Consider the following 22,491-nt stretch of genomic DNA (forward strand, 5'->3'; position numbering starts at 1 on the left):
GGCTTGCCTTTGGACAAGTATTTGATCACCTAGGCAAGTGAATATGTGTATATTTTAATGCAAACACAATTTTAAAAAAAAACAAACTGAACTGTTCACAATTAATTATATACTAATTTCATTTTTTTAAATGGTTAGAATCGTATTTGGAATTAGATATATTAAAACATTTGCCTGGGGGCAGCTAGGTGGCGCAGTGGATAGAGCACAGGCCCTGGAGTCGGGAGTACCTGAGTTCAAATCCAGCCTCAGACACTTGACACTTACTAGCTTTGTGACCCTGGGCAAGTCACTTAACCCCAATTGCCTCACTAAAAAAAAAATTAAATAAATTAAAAACATTTGCCCTATAATGTATCTGTTATTTGTTTTTTTTAAGGAGGGGGGAGGGGGGGAGGAAAGGAAAAAGTAACATTATAGAAAAAAGCCAGTTTCAGAAACTATCTTCTGTCCCACTTTGTTGTTCATCAAACTGGGACTGTGATTTTTTTAAATTGTTTTTATTTAGTTAATTAAATATTTTCCAATTACATGTAAAAAATTTTTAAACTTTTTTTTTTAATTTTCGGGTTCAGGGCAGCTAGGTGGTGCAGTGGATAAAGCACCGGCCATGGATTCAGGACGACGACCTGAGTTCAAATCCAGCCTCAGATACTTGACACTAAATAGCTGTGTGACCCCGGGCAAGTCACTTAACCCTCATTGCCCCATTAAAAAATTTAAAAATTTTAAAAAAATTTTTGAGTTCCCCATTTGGGAGAGCAATTTGGAACTATGCACAAAGGGCTGTAGAACTGTGCATACCCTGTATATATATAACCTATATCAGATTGCCTCCTGTCTAGGGGAGGAGGGGAGGGAGGGAGAAAAATTTGAAATTGGACATCTTATATAAACAAATGTTGAAAATTATTTCTACATGTAATTGGAAAATAATAAAATAGTTTTATTTTTAAAAAAAAGAACTGTGCATACCCTATAGAACTGTTCAATACTACTGCTAGGTTTATATCCCAAAGACATCACCAAAAGAGAAAAAGACCTGTTTGTACAAAAATATTTATAGCAGCTCTTTTTGGGGTGGCTAAGAATTGGAAATCAAAGGAATGCCCATCAATTGGGGGATGGCTAAACAAGCTGTGGTATATGATGGTGATGGAATATATTGTGCTATAAGAAATGACAAGCAAGATGATTCCAGAAAGGCCTGGAAAGACTTACATGAACTGATATATAGTGAAGTGAGCAGAACCAAGAGACGTCAATATTATTTGATGAAGAACTGTGAATGATTTAACTATTCCCAGCAATACAATGATTCAAGACAACTCCATAGGACTAATAATGAAGCATACTATCTACCTATAAAGAAAGAACACAGGCTAAAGCATACTATTTTTCACTGCTTTCATATTTATTTGTTTTCTTAAAATTACTGATGGTAATGTTTTACATAATTGCACATGTATAACCCACATCTGATTGCTTACCACCTCAGGAGGAGGGGAGGGGAGGGAGGAAAGAAAGGATAAAATTTGGAACTCAAAACTATAAATAAGTTTATTATTTTAAAAACTTTTGAGTTCCAAATTCTCCCCATCACACCCATCCCACCCCATCCTTGAGAAGGCAAGCAATATGGTATTGATTATACATGTGAAGTCATACAAAACATTTTTCCTCTGCCATGTCAAAAAATAAAACAATAAAAATAAAGAAAGTAAAAAGAATTATGCTTTGATCTCACTCAGAGTTTGTTAGTTCTTGGGAGATAATAGCATTTTCATCATGGATCCTTAGGAATTGTCTTGGATCATTATCTTGATCAGAATAGCTAATTCTTTAACAGTTGATCATCATTACAATATTGTTGTTAATATGTACAATGTTCTCCTGGTTCTGTTCATAAGTCTTAAATTTTTCCTGAAACCATCCTGCTTGTTATAACACAATAGTATTTCATCACAGTCATATACCACAACTTGTTCAGCCATTCCCCAATTGAAGGGCATCAGTCATTTCAGTTAATCTGATAGGTGATATCTCAAAGTTGTTTTAATTTGCATTTCTCTAATCAGTAGTGCTTTAGAGCATTTTTTCAAGTGACTATATATAGTTTTGATTTCTCCCAAAAACTGCCTGCTCATATCCTTTGACCATTTAGCCAGTAAGAAATGGCTTATTTTTATAAATTTGTCTCAGTTCCCTGCATATTTGAGAAATGAGGCCTCTCAGAGAAACTTGCTATAAATGTTTTTCTCCAGTTTCCTGTTTTCCTTCTAATTTTGGCTGCATTAGTTTTGTTTATGCAAAAGCTTTTTAATTTTATGTAATCAAATTTATCTATTTTCCTTCCTGTAATCCTCTCTATCTCTTGTTTGGTCATAAATTCTTCCCTTATCCATAGACCAAATTTATATGCTTTTTTATGCTCCCCTACTTTACATATGATATCACCTTTAATGTTTAAATCATTTATTCATTTTGACCTTATCTTGATTTTTGGTATGAGATGCTGGTCTAAGTCTAGTGTCTTCCAAACTGCTTCCCAGTTTTCCTAGCAATTTTTGTCAAATGTTGAGTTCATACCCCAAAAGCTTGGATTTTGGGCGTTTATCAAACACTAGATTACTCTGGTCATTACGTACTTACTCAGTTTCATTGATCAATCACTTTCTTAGCCAGTACCAGATTGTTTTAATGATTACTACTTTGTAATATAGTTTGAAAACTGGAACTGCTAGGCCACCTTCCTTCACGTTTTTTGTCGATTCTCTTGATATTCTTGACCTTTTGTACTTCCAGATGAATTTTGTTACTTTTTTTCTTTGCTCTATAAAATAATTTTTAATAATTTGACTGTTGTGGCACTAAATAAGTAAATTGATTTAGGTAGTATTGGCTTAGCCAAACCATGAGAAACTAATACTTCTCCAGTTGTTTAGATCTGTATTTCTACAAAAAGTGTTTGGTAATTGTGTTCATAAAACATAATTGTTATATGGGTTTATCTTGGCAGGTAGACTCCCAAGCATTTTATATTTCCTAAAGTTATTTTAAACGAAATTTCTCTTTCTATCTCTTGCTGCTGGGTTTTGTTAGTAGGATATAGAAATGAATTTTCTAGGTATATCTTATATCCTGCAACTTTGCTGAAGTTGTTAGTTATTTCAAACTAATTTTTTAGTTGGTTCTCTAGGGTTCTTTAAATATACCATCATTTGCAAAGACTGATAGTTTTGTTTCTTCATTGCCTATTTTTGGTTTTTCAGTTTCTTTTTCTTGTCTTATTGATATAGCTAGCATTTCCAGTACAATATTTAATAATAATAATAGTGGTAATAGAATCGCTTCACTCTTGATCTTATTAGGAGGCTTTAAGTTTTTCTCCATTACAGATCACACTTGCTCTCACTTTTTAGTTAGATTCTACTTATACTTTTAAGAAGTTTCCATTGATTACTATGCTTTCTAGTTCTCTTACTAGGAATGGGTGTTGTATTTTGTCCAAAGCTTTTTCTACATCTTTTGATATCATGGATGATTTGTATTGTTTTTGTTATTGACATTGTCAGTTATGCTGATAGTGTTCCTAATATTGAACCACTCTTGCATTCCTGGTATAAATACCACCTGGTCATAGAGTATGACCCTTGTGACATATTGCTGTAATCCTCTCGTTAGTATTTGTTTTTAATTTTTGTATCGACATTCATTTTTTAAAATTTGTAGTTTTCTTCCTGTGTTTTTGCTTTTCTTGGTTTACATATCAGCACATAGTTGTCATAAAAGGAATTTGGTAGGACTCTTTAACTTTTTTTTTTCTTCAGAACATTGGGATTCATTGTTCCTTCAATGGTTAGTAGAATTTACTTGTAAATCCATCTGGTCCAGGGAAATTTTTCTTAGGCAGCTCACTGGTGACTTGTTCAATTTCTTTTTTTAAGATAGGGTTATTAAGTATTCTATTTCCTCTTCTGTTTATCTGGACAGTTCATGTTTTTGTAGATATTCATGCATTTCACTTAGATCATCAATTCTACTGGCATATAATTAAGCAAAACAATTTTGGTGGAGTGGAGTTTTCAAGCACTGCACACACCTCTACTCACTCCCACCCACCATTTTCCTGCCTGCTGTCAAAGCTCTTCCTTGCTCACATCACCTCTTTTATATAAGATAATATTCCCCATTCTTCCTCTCCCTCCTTCTTCCAGGGCATCTCCCCTTTTTGCATATCGATTTAGGTTGGATTTTTGGTATTTTTAACATCATCCCAACAAAATTGACTCACTCCTGAACCCTCTCTGTATTCAGAATCTTTCTTACTGCCCTAATAATGATAAAGTTCTTAGGAGATATATGTATCATCTTCTCATATAGGACGGTAAACAGTTTAACATTATTGAGTCCCCTATGATTTCTCTTTCGTGTTTACCTTTTTATGGTTCTCTTGAGTCCTGTATTTGAAAGTCAGATTTTCTATTTATTCCTGGTTGTTTCATCACGATTGCTTGAAAGTCCTCTATTTCATTGAATATCCATTTCTCCCCCCCTTCTTGGTTTTGTTGGGTAGGTTATTCTTGGTTGTAATCTGGACTCTTTTGACTTTCTAAATCTCATATTCCAAGCTCTCCACTCCTTTAATGTGGGGGTGTGATACTGATTATGGCTCCAAAGTATTTGGTTTCTTTCTGACTGCTTGAAGTCTTTCTTTGACATGGGAGCTCTGGAATTTGGCCTTTAATATTCCTGGAAGTTTTCATTTGGGGATCTCTTTCTGGTGGTAAGTGGATTCTTCCAGTGTCTATTTTATTTATTCCCTAGAATACTTGAAGAAAAAATTGGGGACTTTTAGGAGTGTTCCAACTTAATAAAGGTGATAGTGTGACTGAGGCAACTCAAGCTCTTAAATCATATTAGATTCTCAAGATAATTTTGAATAATCTTACCAACATATGCATGTTTTGTCCTATATGTTACATATTGGAGCTGATGCTATTAATAGTCTACAGTTAATGGGCTTTATTTTTCTAGACTAACTTTTTTCTCCTGACATCCCCCCAAAAATGTTCAAACCCATTGTAATTTCTATATCTCCCCCTAGTCACTATTCCTCACCATTTAAAGCTCCTCTGTCTTAGTTCTAACCAACCTTAGAAATACTCGGACACATTTACTTTGTTTCTTCTTTTTAATTACATTTTGATTTCAAGCAAAATTAGAAAATATGCTGTCCTGGTTTCTGTGAATTCTTGAGGTTATTAAACGTTTTAGGTAACTGTCATCTTTGAAGACTTTTGATATGGGAGTATTTAGATTTCTCCTTTTTTAGTTCACTTCCAGAATTCATGGCCCTCTTTTTTTAAGAGCAGTGTTTAAAACTCAGTTTTGTTTTATTAGTATCCACCAGGCTATGAACAAGCTATGGCAAGTAAGGAAAAGAAAGAGAATGTCAAAAAGCCACCTGTGGTGAAGGGGTCAAGCAAACGAAGAAGTGAAAAACAGAAAAGGTCAATTGATGGTATGGCATATGATTCCTGGAAGCTTTGTAAAACAGCTAGTTGTGCAAACTAAGAAGAAAACAATTTTGATTATGGACAGATTAGGGAAAGGGTGTTGCTTTCACTTTAGCAGTAGGGCATCCTGTCAAAATAATGAATTTTTTTTCATGTTTTTATTTATTTTTTTATTTTGAAAGTAATTAAAAACACAAATACCATACATGGATAATAGGCACAAACAAATAAGAAAGATAAGGGCTAGGCCCTAATTTTGACTGTACCACTCACTAGTTACATGACTATGAACTTCACTCTGCTGGGTCTCATTTCCCTTATAAAGAAAATGAGAGATTTTGACAGACCTTGCAACACCCTGCCAGTTTCAAAATTCTGTAGATCTCTAATTCTTTTTTTTTTTTTGAGCCAGTTCTTATAATTGACTTTTATCTGAAATTGTACCATTGCCCAAGATAAGGTAATTTAGATAATTAGACTTTGTTTCACAAATGAAGCTCCTGATATTGCTAGATTTTTGCTTCCTGATGCTGCTTAGGCCTGTCATGTTGATATTTTTACTGACAATATTTTTCAGTAGGTCAGGTTGAGCCTGGGAGTGGCTCCAAAACCAGAAGAATGGCAGATGGAGGGAAAGCTGAGACTTTCCAGCTGACCACACAACAGCAGAATCTGATCAGACAAGACTGTCCGAACCAGAAGCTATGGGATGAAGTGCTGGCATCTCTGAAGGAAGGACCAGTATGTTCAAATTCACTTAAAATGACAGTGTGACAAATTATAAAAATACACATTGCCTATATTGAGATGTGGTGCTTTCCATGTTCTTATAGATGACTGTCTTCTCGCTTGTCATTCAACAAAAATATCCTTTTAAGAAGTAGAAATTACAGGTGCTTATGTAGTTCTTTTTAGAGATAATAGCCAAGTATGAGATCTGTTTTTTCCTTAACTACTGGGCCTTTTGGATGTTTGCCTTGAATTTTCTTTAACTAGCAATTTGTTATTTGTAGCTGCTTTTTGGCAAGGAATTTTAATGAAACCAAGTTTTTGTAGGTTTATTTTTCTAAAGCCCAGGAAAACATCTCTATTGTAACTATAAATTATGTTATTCTCATTTGATTCATTTATATAACAAGGTAGTTTAGAAAACCCAACTCTACAATTTGTAGAAATTTATCTTTTTAAAAGATAAATACCACATGTGTAAACATACCTTGAAAATATTTCCATACATTTTTGATTATTTATGAAGCGGTATGGTATAGGGCACTGAATTTGAAGGAGATCCTGGATTCAAATACTAGAATTCATACTTATTAAACTCACTGATCTTCCATTTTCCCATCAGTAAATTGCAGTGATAATTATTTTGCCCCACCTAATTTCTTCACAAAGCTATTTGTTAGAGAAACCATTTTATTGTTATTATTATTGCATCTTTACTTACCAAACTGTAGAGTTTTCATTTTTGCTGATGCTTTATAGATTCAATTGCAGGGAAGTTTGTTTATTGGGGGTATGGGAGAATCATCAAGATATAGCTGTTGACATTTCAGGTATTTTAGATTAGTGTTAAGGAAGTATTCTTTTTTTTTTTTAATTAATAAAGTATTTTTTTTTTCCGTTACATGTAAAGATAGTTCTCAACCTTTGTTTATACAAGCTTTCCAATTTCAGATTTTTCCCCCTCCCCTAGACAGCAGGTAATCTGATATATATATATATATATATATATATATATATATATATACACACACACACACACACACACACACACACAATAACATTAATCCTATTTCTGCATTAGTCATGTTTTAAGAGAAAAAAAATCAGAGCAATGATGGAAAACCTCAAAATAGGAAGAAAAAAAAAAAGAAATAGTATGGTTCATTTAGCATCTATACTCCGCAGTTCTTTTTTTTTTTTTTCCTGGATTTGGAGATCCTCTTCCATCATGAGTTCCCTGGAACTCTTCTGTGCTATTGCATTGGTGAGAAGAATATAGTTAAGTATTCTTGAAGTACCTCTGTTCTTGCAGAGACAATGTTTATGTGCACAGGAAAGCAAGAAATGCTGATAAAGCCTGCAAATAGCCAAAAAAGAGGCCTGGAGCAGGAGTCCAGAGGCCAGGTTCTGACTTTGGCTCTGCCACTAAGAAGCTAAGAGTTGGAGCAAGTTATTTCCCTTCTCTAAGCCTCAGTTTTCATGTTATTAAACTTAATGCATTTGACTAAATGATCTATAAGCCAATTCATTTTTATGCTCATAGTATCTTAACACGTAGGAAACATTTAAATATTTTTTTAATTGAATTATCTCTTCTAGGGGGCAGCTAGGTGGCACAGTGGATAAAGTGCCTGCCCTGGATTCAGGAGAACCTGAGTTCAAATCTGGCCTCAGTCACTTGACACTTATGAGAGTGTGACCCTGGGCAAGTCACTTAACCCTCATTGCCCCACCAAAAACAAACAAAAACAAAAAATTATCTCTTCTAGTTCTAAAATATGATGAATCTGCATGGCTGTAAAGGCTGTGGCTATGCAAACTTCTCCCACATTTCTCCTATTCCAAGCTAATGATTGCATGTGAAAGGAGACTAAGGGGGGGGAATTGATGTTTCCTTCTTTTCTTGGGGTCATGGGATGAGTGACTGAAAGCTGGAAGAGGCTATAGAAATCATCTCATCCTACCCACATGTTATTCCTGTGTCAAGAAGCAAAGTAGGGGCAGCTAGGTGGTGCAGTGGATAAAGCAATGGCCTTGAATTTAGGAGAACCTGAGTTCAGATCCAGCCTCAGACACTTGACACTTACTAGCTATGTGACCCTGGGCAAGTCACTTAACCCACATTGGGCTCCCCCCCCCCAAAAAAAAAAGAAGCGAAGTGATTTTCCCTGAGGTGACCTTAAAACTAAATAGGGGGGGCAGCTAGGTGGCGCAGTGGATAGAGCACCGGCCTTGGATTCAGGAGTACCTGAGTTCAAATCCAGCCTCAGACACTTAACACTTACTAGCTGTGTGACCTTGAGCAAGTCACTTAACCCCAATTGCCTCACCAAAAACAAACAAACAAACAAACAAAAAAACTAAATAGGGGAAGGATTCAAACTCCGCTCCTTTGACTCCAAACATGTTGCTCTTTGCATCACACCATGCTTTCAGTTGGGAGTATCCTAAGACTATTAAATATACCACTTTTGGAAATAAATTGTCTTTGATCTGTCCTGCAACTAACTAATCCTTAGAATTTTTAATAAATGCTAGTTTCTCTAAAAATATAAAGGAAGAAATGTAAAGTATACTCCCCATCTACCAAAGTTAAAAGCTAACCTATGAATTATGTTTAAATCAACCTTGCAGTTTAAAAAAAAAAAAACTCCCTCCTACTATGCCCCTTCACACCCCAATACAGCTAATTCTCTTTTTAAAACAAAATCAAGCAAAATGCCCCTCACTTCCCTTTATTTTTCTCCTCCTCCAACTCCCCATAAAATGTATATGGCAGGCAGCTAGGTGGCGCAGTGGATAAAGCACTGGCCCTGGATTCAAGAGGTCCTGAGTTCAAATCCGGCCTCAGACACTTGACACTTACTAGCTATGTGACCCTGGGCAAATCTCTTAACTCCCATTGCCCCGCCCCCCAAAAAAATGTATATGGCAGATTATTCCGGTTAAGTAATTGACTACTGATTCCATTTTATTATGCCCTACACAGTAGGTTGAATGAACCCAATTATTGGAATAACAATGTATAATAGAAAAAAGTGCTAAACTTTTTAAATCATAAGAACTTGAAGTCCCAGCCCTGTTATTTACTAGTTGTGTGACCATGGGCAAGTCACCTCTCTCTGACTCTCAAGGGCAATTACCCATCTGTAAAGCAGGCATGATTCTGCAATACTTTGACTACCTACCTAACCAAGTTATCAAAGGCTGTGTGTGTGTGTGTGTGTGTGTGTGTGTGTGTGTGTGTGTGTGTGTGTGTGTGTGTGTGTGTGTGTTACATTCCCTCCTTAAACGTTTCCTAAATTCTGAAATGAGTCTAATGTTTCTAGGGGGAAAAAGGTTGTTATTTGGCCATGTATCCTAACTCCAAGTCCTTAAAAGGATTTTCTGTTACTGCCTGAGCCAATTCTGTAGCTTCTCTTTAGGGTTGAAATTCTGGATCCTTGTCCTCCTGAATAGTCCTTTCAGCAGTACCTCTTCTCCCTGCTACTATAAACTGAGATTGCACTCTTTTCCCCATTCATCTCATAAGCTGTAAAGTCTTGACCATGTCTTCCTCAGAAAATTAGCTTTCTTATATCAAATTCAGCACTAGTTGTAAACTCTGAATGTCTGTCTTTTTGCTTATGAAGAAGGATCTTTGAGGTGGAGAGCCATCCTATTCTTATAAATTGCCATTGAGATGTACTTGGGACATTTCACCTACCCTCCACTGTCTGCAGAGTAGGAACAGAAGGAGAAGAATCAAAAAAATTTAAGACTTCCTACAAAAAGATAACATAAAATGCCACATTTAACATAGAACTGCAGCTGAAGTTCATTCATAAAAGGAAGGTCAGGCTGTAACTATTTGAAGGTACTTGGGAATGGCAGCAGTGTCTGTAGAGCTTGGACTTCAATCTGTGTGACTGTCTTAGGGGCCGAGAGGTATAAAATGTAGGAGCAAATTTTTTTCTTTAATGGCTATTGAAACATACCTGTGCTTCAGTAAGTTAGAAATACCAGTTTGTGAAATTCATTTTCTCATAGGAAATTTAGATAGGGATTTTTCTTTCGTTCAAAATTTTGTTTGGAAACCATAATAAAAATGCTAACCTTTCTACCCTTGCTTCTTGGGTACTATTCTAGAATTTTCTGAAAATACTGGAACAGTACTTCATGTGTGTCTGCTGCCAGGAGTTGGTCTACCAGCCAGTGACCACGGAGTGCCTCCACAATGTCTGTAAAGTAAGTATGGTTGACAACATGGGCCTATTGGACTTGTCTTGGGAAAGCCCCTGGCCTTGAGCTCATCTTCTGTTTTGTGAAGAGGATTAGGAAAAGCATCTTTCCTTTGAAGCAGAGCAGTTAATTGAGGTACCTTGCTAGGTGCTGTAATGATGAGTGTGGTTACATTTGCTAGTAGAAGCTTGCTCTTTTTACTCAAACAGATAAAGAACTATTTTTTCTGCCTGATATAAGAATATCCCCAAAAATGTAGTGCAGTTTAAAGCTTCAAAACTGTGTTGTTGTTTTATTATTTAGACAGAAGACCTGGCTTTAATTCTTTTGGGGGGGGGGGAGTGGAGATTTTTGTCATTTACAGTTCTTCATCAAACAGTATTGTTGTATCTGTGCACAGTATTATCTTGGTTCTGCTCACTTCACTATGCATCAGTTCATACAAGTCTTTCCAGACCTTTCTGAAATCATCCTGCTTGTCATTTCTTATAGCACAATAATATTTCATCGCCATCATATACCTCATCTTGTTTAGCCATCCCCCAATTGATGGGCATTCCTTTGATTTCCAATTCTTAGCCTCCCCAAAAGGAGCTGCTATAAATATTTGTGTACAAATAGGTCTTTTTCTCTTTTTGGTGATGTCTTTAGGATGTAAACCTAGCAGTGGTATTGCTGGATCAAAATGGTATGCACAGTTATATAGCCCTTTGTGCATAGTTCCAAATTCCCCTCCAGAATGGTTGGATCTTTTCACACCTCCAACAGTGGATTAGCATCCCAGCTTTCCCACATCCCCTCCAACATCCAATATTTTCCACAAAACTGCTTTTGGGGGTGGGGGAAGCACCTTAAAATCTGTAGTAAAACTTTTGGGACACCTGTATTATGAAAAAGGCCATCTAGAATTGTTTTATAAGTATGATCTATACATCAATTTGACTCACATCGTTCCATTTTAAGTTAAGCCATAAAGAAGGCATATTCAGAACAAATTGAGTTCTTTTGAAGGTATCTAAAATAAATATGAAATATTATGTCTATCAAAATTGTATTTCAAGTCAACTACTTTAGACCAGTTAAAAATTTCATATATGAAGTTGCTAAAGGTATAGAACATAAATATCATGACTAATAACTAGGTGTGGGTATGTGCACATGTAGGAAGAAACATTCTTCTTTCAGTGGTTAAAATTGTTGTAATACAAAAGGAGTAGTGACTGTCAAGTCAGTAAGCATTTGTTAAGTGTTTACTATATGCCAGATAATGTGCTAAGCAATAGAAATACAAACTTAAGCAAAAATAACATTCCTTGGCTCAAGGAGCTTACTTTCTAATGGGGAAAGAAAACACATAAGAGGGAACTCAAACAATGAGGAGGAATAATACAAGAAGGGATGCTTATGGTATCCAGTGTGGGGGCACGGTAGAGAAAGTCCAGGATGGTCAGCCAAAAAATATCTTGATAAATGCTTGGCTCACTAACAGGCACTGTGCTAAAAGCACTGGAGATACAAAAAGAGACAGAGTCTCTGACAAAGAGAAGCTCACAAGCTTGTGAGGGAGAAAACAAGCAAACACTTATGTACAAACAAGCTATGTTAAGGATATATTGGAAATAATCATCGAGAATGTACTTCAGTTCATTGGTATTGGAAAAGCTTCCTCTAGATGAGATTTTAGTTGGGACTTGAAGGAAGCCATGGCATGCAAGAGGCAGAGAGCATTCCAGCATGGGAGACAGCTAGTGAAAACGCCCAGTCAGGAGATGGAGTGTTTTGTGTTGGGGAAAGATTCCATAAGGGAGTGCAAGGTTTGAAGACAAGAAAGGTAGAGAGGCCAGGGTATGAAGGGGGTTTAACCCCACACAGAGGATTTTTCTGTTTGATCCTCCAAGTGATAGGGAGCCACTGGAGTTTTGAGTGCTGTGTGAGGAGAGGGCGGATGTGGCCAGGCCTCCTTAGAAAGATCACTTTGACAGCGAGGTAAAGAAGAGGATAGAAGAGAATAGGGGAAGACTCAGGGCAGACAGAAGCAGTGTCAGAAGAGAGAAGGGGGTGTATTCAAGACCTATTACATAGGTAGAATTGACAGACCTTGGCAACAGGTTGAAATGAGAAATGAAAGAGTGAGTAGTAAAGTGACACCAAGGTTGAGAGAATGAATAACTGGGCAGATGGTGGTGCCTTTGATTGTAATAGACAAGTTTGAAAGTGGGAAAGGTTTGGGAGGAAAGGCAAGTTCAGTTTTAGACGTGTTGATGACACTTCCAGTTCTAGATGTCCAATAGGCAGTTGGGAAGAGGTGGAACATGGGAGGTCAGCAGAGATGTTTGTGCTGGATTAGATAGATTTGAGAATCATTAGCATTGAAACGATAGTTGATTCCATGGGAGCTGATGAGATTATCAGGTGAATAGTAGAGAAGAGTACTTGCTCTTGGCTCTAGGCATTCTCTCCTACTGTCTCATGTACCTGGAATGTTCTTCCTCCTCTGCTGTGACTACTGACCTCCTTGACTTACTTTGTTGTTGTTTGTCCTCAAAGAGGACCATCATGGGCTGATGTTATGACTTGTACCGAATTGGATTTAAGTGAGGAAGGCCTGTGCAATATCACCAGCCTCACTCTGTCCTTCAGAGCCATCTGAGTCCAGTGGCATATATCAGGACCACTGGAGATGGTCCCAGATGGTTTTGTTTTTTTTTAAGGCAGTTGGATTAAGTGACTTGTCCAGAGTCACATAGGTAGTAAGTGTCTGAGGTAACATTTGAACTCAGGTCCTCCTGACTCCAGGGCCAGTATTCCATTCACTATGCCACCTAGCTGCCTTTAGGTCCCAGCTAAAATCCCACCTTCCACGGGAAGCCTTCCTCAAGCCCTCTTAATTCCAATGCTTTCTTTTCCTCTTTTAATTATTTCTTCTTTATCTTGTGTGTATATAATATATATGCTTGCTTTGTATATATTTGCTTGGTTGTCTCCCCCATTAGATTGTAAAGTCCTTGAGGGCAGAAACTGTCTCTTGTCTCTCTTTGTATCTTTAGCACAGTGCCTTGCACATAGTAGGTGCTTAATAAATATTGCTTAATTGAAGAGGATCCAGGACAGAGCCTTGTGTGATACCCACAGTTAGCAGGTAACCTTGATGGAGATCCAGAAAAGGAGACAGAGAAGAAACTGTCAGGTAGGTAGGACCAGGAGAACTCGGAGAGGGGTATTCCAGAAACCTAGAGAGAAGATACGGAGAAGACTGACAGTGTTGAGCTTGAGAGATTAGAAAGGACACACTGAGAAAAGGCCAATAGATTTGTCATTAAATTGATTATTAGTAACTTGAGAGAGCAGTTTCAGTTCAGTGATGAGGTCAGAAGCCAGAATATTAGAGAATTAAGATGAGAATAAAAAGGAGAGGAAATGGCAACATCTATTGTAGGTGGCATTCTCAAGGAGCTTGGACACAAAAGGTAGGAAAGATATGGAACCATTGCACGGAAAAGAAGGATCGAGTGAGGACTTTTTTGAGGATGAGGAGAACATGAAGGCAGTCGGGAAAGGAATGAAGATATGGCTGCCCTTGAGGATCCAGTGTGTAAAGTTCAGGGGCAAGAATGAGCTTCCAGGGTAAAGAGGTCTCTAGAGCCTTATAGAGACAGTTCAGGAGAGTAAGTAGTGCAATATGAGGAGGAATAAATCATACGTGCTCATTGGGATTTCTGTGGTCAAGGTAAAAATGTCCTTTATGTTTAACAATACAATTGATTCCAATCAACATTAAATACCTACCATGTACAAGGCATCAGGTGAGTCAGTGAGGTTAAGATAAGGACTGGGCCAGTGACTTCCCTGGGATAGGGGACTTCTACCTAAGAAATTTCCTTTATCAACACAAGTTGGAACCTTCTTTGAACCTAAAGGTTGTGATTTTCCCAATTTGTGTGAAAGGCAAAATTTGGACACAGATCTTCCCACTCTTCATGACCAACTTGATCTACCGCACCACACTGCCTCTCTCGGGATAGACAGATGATTTCTAGAATTGGAGAATTGGACTTCATGGCCTTCAAGGTCCCTTCTAGCTCTGAATATATGATCTGATCATCCTAAAACATCGCTTTTGTTCTAAAAGTGCTCCCAGTTAAGAGTGGCGATAGGACGAGGATTTCAATAACTGAATGCAGAGGAGAGATTGGGGCAAAATGCTGTGAGAAATTAAAAGCTGGAGAGATCACTTACATCTGGTATGGGGTGGAGAGGTTGAAGGAAGACTGCCAGGACTTGCAGTAAATACTGGGAGAAAAAAATAGGTAAATCCTGGATATATTTTTTCTGGTAAATACTCAAGCTTCCAATGTTCTGTTTTGTGTGTCCTAGAGTTGCTTACAGCGCTCCTTTCGAGCTGAAGTTTTCACCTGTCCTGCTTGTCGTCATGACCTTGGAAGAGACTATACTATGGTTCCTAACAAGATCCTGCAGACGTTACTTGACCAGTTCTACCCTGGCTATAGCAAAGGACGATGACATGTCCAGCCTCTGTTCCTCCAGTGACTTTATAGACAATAAAGGAGAATTCTATCATGAGGAAAAAGACAACAGTGGACCAATAGACTTAATGGGACTCAGCAGATTTTTCACATTCTGAAGCCGCTAACCCTCTTTCCCACCTTGCCACCATCTTTTTTTGTAGTAAGAAATCCATTTATCAACTGTCTTTCAACACCAAAAGGTAGGGCCCAGTTGTTACTTATTGACAACTAGTATTAATGAAAATGGAGGCTTCAACCCTGATTGGTCAGCCTAGTGATGCACAACTTATGAGTTGTTTTATTTTGTAACTACCTCAGGACAGAGGAAAGGGATTTAGGGAATTTTTTAAAACCGCTAATTGGTCAACCGAAATTTTAGCTACCTACTGCCTCCTTAATATTTTGCCTGGTCCATGCAATCTGATTTTCCAGAAAAATAATTAGTAGCACTTAAGCCAGATTATATGGTGTGCATAATCCTTTTTTAAAATCATCTTTTCTTCCATTATGTTTTTATTTTATTTTGCAAGAACAGGCTGATTTTTGTCTATTTTGGTGAGCTTCATTGTGCTTTTTTCTTGTATCTTATGCAAGTTGACTACTAATGACTAATGAAAACCATATGGATGCATTGTTGCTACATTAGTGTAATGTGATCTGTGTTTTTTGCACTTACAGAGGTATTCAAAACATTCTCATTGTGTAAAAACAGTTTCAGTAAACAAGCCACTTTTGTGTGAGTTAAATGTATGCTTTCAGTAGGTCTTGTTATCAGTGGCAATACATCTACAGCGCATTACAGTACTAGCTTGGAGAGGGTTGAAATCGCTTCATATTGTGATCTTAAATTTTATATACAGTATATTCCCCCAAAGTATACCTTATTAAATATTTTATGATTGAAAGAATATTTTGTTGCCTTGAGTTGTACGTTTTTGCTGACATGAATTTCAAGAAGTAATCACTTCAGGAGTTCCATGAAGAATTTTTATGAAATAGACATTTTATACAAATTTATATTTAAATTTCTGAGGAAAACTAGAATTATTTGCGTTGTCCAGTGGTTAATTCATGAAAAATGAGCTTGAGTTTGGTTGTAAATTACTCTCTCTGACTTCATAAAGCTCATAGTATGAAAAAACTCTCCAGGATTCTCCAAAATACAGTTAAGTCAGGGCCATCTTTTTTAAACATCATTAGTCTTGCTTAAAATGAGAATTGTAAAACATTGGCGTATTCACCAAGATCCATTTTTTACATGAGAAAGAAGAAACACATCTTAATCCATCTAGTGATAACTTACCTCCATGTCTCCAGTTTATAATGGGTTACATTCATCTCATTGGAGCTCTCCCCTAGCAACCTACGTAAATGAGTTTTAATTCAGAGAATGGAATACTACATAAAACTCTTCATTCTTGGTCATTTACTTTAAAAAAAAAATATATGTTTTGGGGCAGCTAGGTGGCGCAGTGGATAGAGCACCGGCCCTGGAGTCAAGAGGACCTGAGTTCAAATCCGGCCTCAGACACTTGACACTTCCTAGCTGTGTGACCCTGGGCAAGTCACTTAACCCCAACTGCCTCACCAAAAAAAAAAAAATTATGTTTTACTTTTCCAATATTCTTGTGAACTAGGTATTGCTTATTCTTTGCAGCATCTCCACTTGGTATAACTACCGAGAGGACTTAATATTTTAGACAAATCTTTTTTTTTTTTTTTTTGGTGGGGCAATTGGGGTTAAGTGACTTGCCCAGGGTCACACAGCTAGTAAGTGTCAAGTGTCTGAGGCCGGATTTGAACTCGGGTCCTCCTGAATCCAGGGCCAATGCTCTATTCACTGTGCCACCTAGCTGACCAGACAAATCTTTTTACAAACAGGAATATTAAACAGATAGGGTATTAAAGTCCTTAATTACTTATCTGTTCCTGTGACCTGTGTCATAAGCAGAGTGCTCATGTTCTTAGTGTTTAGAGATTATTATTAAAATTTCAAGCAGCAATTTTCTATGCCTTTTTAAAGAAGGTAGCCCATAAGCTTATTCATCTTTTTTTTTAATGTCATCCTTATAGCAGCAGAAAAATTTAAGTATGGATAAACTTGAGTTTGGATGGAATTATCAGAATCTTACATTGACTTTTCTTCTGTAGATTTATACCCGTGTCCCTAAAAATCACTGGCATTCATGGTTCCCTCCCTTTTTTATTTCTGTGATAAAGAATATGAATAGAAGCTTTTTAAATGAGAAGTAACAAGCATAGAAGAAACTGCCTCATGTGACTTCTGGTATTGCACTGTTTTTAAGTATTTCAACATTTTGATGCTTGGGAAAGAAGCCTAAATTTACTTCCACATAAAAATTGACAGGAATTTCCAAAAATTCATCAGACTTAGGAAACAAATTTTTGTTTACATATATTTGAAATGCTTTTTTTTTTTTTTAAGAAAAAAAATGATGTGGCAGTGAAGGACAACACAGGTCTAGATTATAAACTCATTTGTAACATCTTACAGAAAAGGAAGATGGAAGATGACGAGCAGTATTGCTTCTAAAATAGCAAGAAACAGAAGGAAAAACAAATTAAAAGAAAGTTTGGCACGAGAAGATACCTAAGATACCAAAGGCATTTAAGGATGATACTGCCAGGAGGACAAAAAGTGAAAGATGGAAAAGATCTGCAAACTTTTCATGACCTTTTTTTCATTATAAAAGGATAATGGAAACACCCCATTTGGAGTCAGTATCACAGTCCAAATGTACTTCTTGAAAGAATGGCATCGAAGAAAACAAAGATGGGATGAACAGCTGAACTAAACTAAGTATATAACAAAGAAGGTTCATCCTGGAAGCAACACAGTTTTATGGGCATTAAGGCATGTGAAGAAAGGGGATGATACCAAAGGTTTGTGGGAAATATGTTTCAGACTTTATTGCCTGAAAAAGGTAATCCAAAGAACCTTAATAATTAACAAGCCATGTGCATGTTTTCCTATTCATTCTCCTTTGTTGGTTTATCATTCCTTAACAAGCTCAATTTCTGTGAGTGTGTATCCCCAAGGTTCTATCATAAACTTTCTGCCATCATTGGAAGAACTACTTAAATCAATGAGGTCACAGATCCATTTGAAGTATATTCACCAAAACATTGTGATAGAAATAATTTTAGTTCCAAGCCCAGAGAGTAGGCATAGCATTTCATTAAATTATCCTTTTTTTTAATGGAAGTATATAAATGTGTGCTCACATGCACGCTCGCGCACACACATACACACACCAAAATGGTTTAATGGTTAAGGACCCAAAATGTTCCCTTTATCAGGCTAGGAATTGTCGTTTTAAAAAAAAACATATCCTTTTGTTTTTAATATTCATTAGCATTGTGAAATTTGAATTGGAATGTTTAATATAGAACTTAAATTGATAGATAATTATACCTGACATTTTTCTAGCACTTCAGCTTCTACATTATTCTCTCTATTCTATGCCATGAAGTGCACCTCAAAGATCTTTTGTTATTTAGTCATTTTTCAGTCACATCTGACTCTTCATGACTCTTCGTGGGGTTTTCTTGGCAGAGATACTGGAGTGGTTTGCCATTTCCTTTTCCATCTCATTTTACAGGTGAGGAAGCAGAGCCAAACCAGGTCAATGACTTGCCCAGGGTCACATAATTAGTGTCTGAGGCCACGTTTGAACTCAGGAAGACTCATCTTCCTGACTCCAGGCCCAGTACGCTATTTACTGCATCACCTCAAAGGCCTGTATCTGAAAAATAAACCACACTACATTTCAGCATTACTTGACAGTCTCTAATGAAAGAGGAACCCTCAACCCAGCCCATTGTACTTTTTCACAGCTAACGCCAAGCCAGAACTACCCCTCTTAAACTTCCATCTAGAATTCTGACTTCTGCTTTCTGAAGCCAAGCAGAAAAATCTAACCCCTTTTCTTCCTGAAAATATACCTATCATCTTCCCACCCAAGTTTACTCTTCTCCAGGGCAAAAACAATCCTAATTCTTTTGACTTATCTTCATGTGACTTAAACCTGAGGCCTTCTACCTATCATCTTACTTGCCTTCCTCTGGATACTCTCCAGCTTATCAGTGTGTTTCCTAAAATGGAGATACCAAGACATGAAGAAAGTACTCCAGATATGTCTTGCTTGGGTAGAAAGAGGTACAATCTTCCCCCTAATTCCAGCAACCATTCTTTTTCTTAAAAAAAAAAAAAAACCAGATCACAGTAGCATATTTTATTGTCATATCACCTCGTTGACTTATCGAACTTGCAATTAACAAAAAAAAGAAAAACCTGGTCTTTCTCCAGTTTTTTTTTTGCTATCTAAACTTCCACCTTTTTTTTAAGTTCCTATCCGCCAAGTTAAGAACTCCTGGTCTACAGCTAACCTTTTATTTCAAGACATGAAGAAAAGTGACTGCATGGGAACTGTAGGTAAAACCTAGGTAGTAACATGCTATACTGTTAAGCAGTATTAAACATTAACATTCAAAGCAGTTTCACATGAGTTTTATAGTTTCCTTACTAAATTTTTTGCCCTGGCATTAACTATTTAAATTGAAATTATGTAATGTATGGGCACTGATGTCCCTTTCATCCTTTTGAGAACTATATTTTCCATTGTTCATATAAGATATGCTTAAAGACAAAATGACTCTCAAAAAACCTAATTATTTAGTATTGGCCCAAATCGGTGTACCAGCTATTTTAGTTGATTAAAAGGGCACTGACCCTTCACAATCGATTTTCTTATTCTTGTGATTTCCTAACCAACCATAGTTTAAAAAAAAATTCTTAAAAATTCAGTCTAATTTACTAAATCTTTACTAACTGTATTGTCTCCATGAAGACCTAAAAAGAAGATTCCTTGCCCTCTGAGGAACTTTAGGATAGTGAGAAACAGAGTAGCTACATTAAAATTTTATCCCGGGGCAGCTAGGTGGCGCAGTAGATAAAGCACCAGCCCTGGATTCAGGAGGACCTGAGTTCAAATGCGGCCTCAGACACTTGACACTTACTAGCTGTTTGACCCCGGGCAAGTCACTGAACCCTCATTGCCCTATGCACCAAAAAAAAAAAAAAAAAAAGTCTTAAGTGTCATCTATGTCAGCTCCTGATCTTGTGCTAGGATATGTGGATTTAATTCGCTGTATAATGCCAGCCAGAGTGGTATGGACTAGGTTTACCTTCTCTGCACACTGAGCCCCTCCTAATTTACCCTGTGTCTATCACCAGGAGATTTACAAAATTGTCTGGTCCCAATGATCCCTTCCTACTTCTACCCCAAATTAATTTATTAAGATTTTAGAAGAGATTTATAAATTCAAATATTTTCTTTCTACCAGATCTCTCCTTTATCCTCTCAGTTTGGGGTAGAAAGATGAAATTGTGTTAACACTTTGATAGATGAATATCTAACTAGCATGCTTCCACAGTAACTTCAGAAAGCTACAAAATCTGCAATCCAACACACGTGCATGTGTGCACACACACACACACACACACACACACACACACACACACACACACACTCAGACAAATCATTTTGGGATCTAGGTGTTTTATGTAAAGCCTAAAGAAAACTTCAGGTTAGGCACATGCCTACAATTAGATTTGCTCTTCTAGTCAGACTTTACCATAATTAGTTTTCCACATAAGTGTGCTTTTGTTTTGATCCTTTTCCATTTTAACAATGAGCCTGGAACTCATGTGGCATTGGCCCTTGGATAGCTGATGTCTTAAATGATAGAAAGTTATGGTCCCCTGTAAGTACAATCTGTAAAGATCTTCGCTAAGGAATTATCTTTTTTCAGAATCATGCTTGAAAAAAAAAATTTTTTTTAAAACAGATCTTGCAAATGGGCCCTTTTCTGAATAGGGGACACTGTTGAATGAGGAAGGCTCATTTGAGAAAAATGCAGAAGCAGCATCAGTGCAATTTGTTCCCCAGGCCAGCCACCACATACCACCTTCTGTGCTGCCGACTTGCCAGTTTCTGTTCCAATAGTCAATCCAACTGTCTCTCCTTCCGTGGAAAGTATTTTCCTCATTGTCTTTGGAATGTATTTGAAAATGGTCTTTCTAACCAATAAAAACATTCAGATAATCTATTTTAGGAACTTTAGTGCTCGTGTAGTAGGACATGTTCAGTAAAGCATCTTCTGCAATGCAAGTGAGGAGTTTTCCCTTTTTTCCACCTAGAGTGCCAGACTCCTGGGTTTATTAGTCCTTCAACTTCACAAAGAAAGAATCTGCCTCTCATTCCTCTCTGGCCATTAACAGCATTGAATTGCCATGAGGATCAAGTTCTCAGCAGCAGAAGTGTTTGAGGAAAGATTGAATACTTTCGGGATGACCAACACTCCCGCCTGGTGCTGTCTGAACCCTTCCTGGCTTAAGGGACTGTATTATTTTGGCCATTACTTAAGCATTTAAGACTCATGGGTGTATTACTGACCAGAAACTGTTCTCTAACCAAAGCGTCATACCCAGAGTTGTATAAGTAACATTTCAAGAGATGTTTAAATGTAACAGGCAAAGACCTGAAGATCAGAATTTGAGAACCAGTGATGCAGCAGGAAGAGTGGTGGATTTGGAGTAGGGGAGAGCCTGTGAATAAGATCATCTGTGTGAGCTCAGGAACGGTTTGTCACTTTCTTCTCTGGGCCTCAGTTTCTTCATCTGTAAAATGAGGTCTTTGGACTGGATGACCCTAAAATCCCTTCCATTTCTAAACATATGATTCTTGCTTTGTATAAATGTTTTTAGCTAACCAAAAATACAGCACCAAGGTCCTTGGACTTTGCTTCTGACGGATATGGATAATAAAGAACTGAGGCTAGATGACTGAAGATCACTGACCTTGGCTACTTAGCCTTCTTTTTGCTCTAGATTAAATCCAAAAGGATCTTGGAAGATGTTAGATTATCCAGACTCTAGTCTGTAACCAAGATCACAGATGTAAGAATGGAAAAGGGAAAGACCTAATCTTCACCTGGGAGATATAGTGGTTTAGGATACCTTCTGAGAACCTGCCCTTACAGGGGAAGGTTTTACCTTACACCCTAGCAGACTGAATTACTATAATGCCAGCAGAAGAATGGGCCCAGGCAGGCACCAGCCCAACAAAAAAGCCATGCTAAGGAAGAAAGGCCTTGTGAATGCAGTGTGGTGATATCATCAGAAGGCCTCTAACAGAAGGATGAGTTGAACTCCATACGTACTTCCTCTGATGTATGAGCTCCATTCATATTCACTTTTTCCACTGGTAGTATGTATATCTGTGGGAGAGCGTGCCCTACAGTGGTTGGGAAAATGTTCTATTGTAATTCTTGCTATGCTGTTTTCTGACTAAATAAACTATAAACACATTGGTGGGGCTTGAGTTATCGTTTTGAGTAGATGTAGTCCTATAAAGTAACCTTGAACCCAGGATAGGTAACTATTCTGAGGACCCTAGATGTCATGTCTTTAA

The 22,491-nt window shown here is 37.2% G+C and overlaps 1 protein-coding gene across 2 annotated transcripts in view; it reads left to right on the forward strand.

Moving 5' to 3' along the window:
• The window catches only part of UHRF2 (ubiquitin like with PHD and ring finger domains 2), a 156,120-nt gene extending 140,220 nt beyond the window's left edge, over window positions 1–15,900 (forward strand). The window contains exons 13-16 of one of the 2 annotated variants that reach the window (XM_043979256.1): window positions 5,404–5,524; window positions 6,097–6,260; window positions 10,377–10,475; window positions 14,844–15,900. In XM_043979256.1, coding sequence (XP_043835191.1) covers window positions 5,404–5,524; window positions 6,097–6,260; window positions 10,377–10,475; window positions 14,844–14,990 — 531 coding nt within the window. In that variant the 3' untranslated portion in view covers window positions 14,991–15,900. The remainder of the gene's footprint in view (window positions 1–5,403; window positions 5,525–6,096; window positions 6,261–10,376; window positions 10,476–14,843) is intronic. The other variant, XM_043979257.1, reaches the window with a different exon arrangement.
• Window positions 15,901–22,491: the final 6,591 nt, after the last annotated feature.

This window comes from Dromiciops gliroides, chromosome 1, assembly GCF_019393635.1.
Source record: "Dromiciops gliroides isolate mDroGli1 chromosome 1, mDroGli1.pri, whole genome shotgun sequence".
NCBI lineage: Eukaryota > Metazoa > Chordata > Mammalia > Microbiotheria > Microbiotheriidae > Dromiciops > Dromiciops gliroides.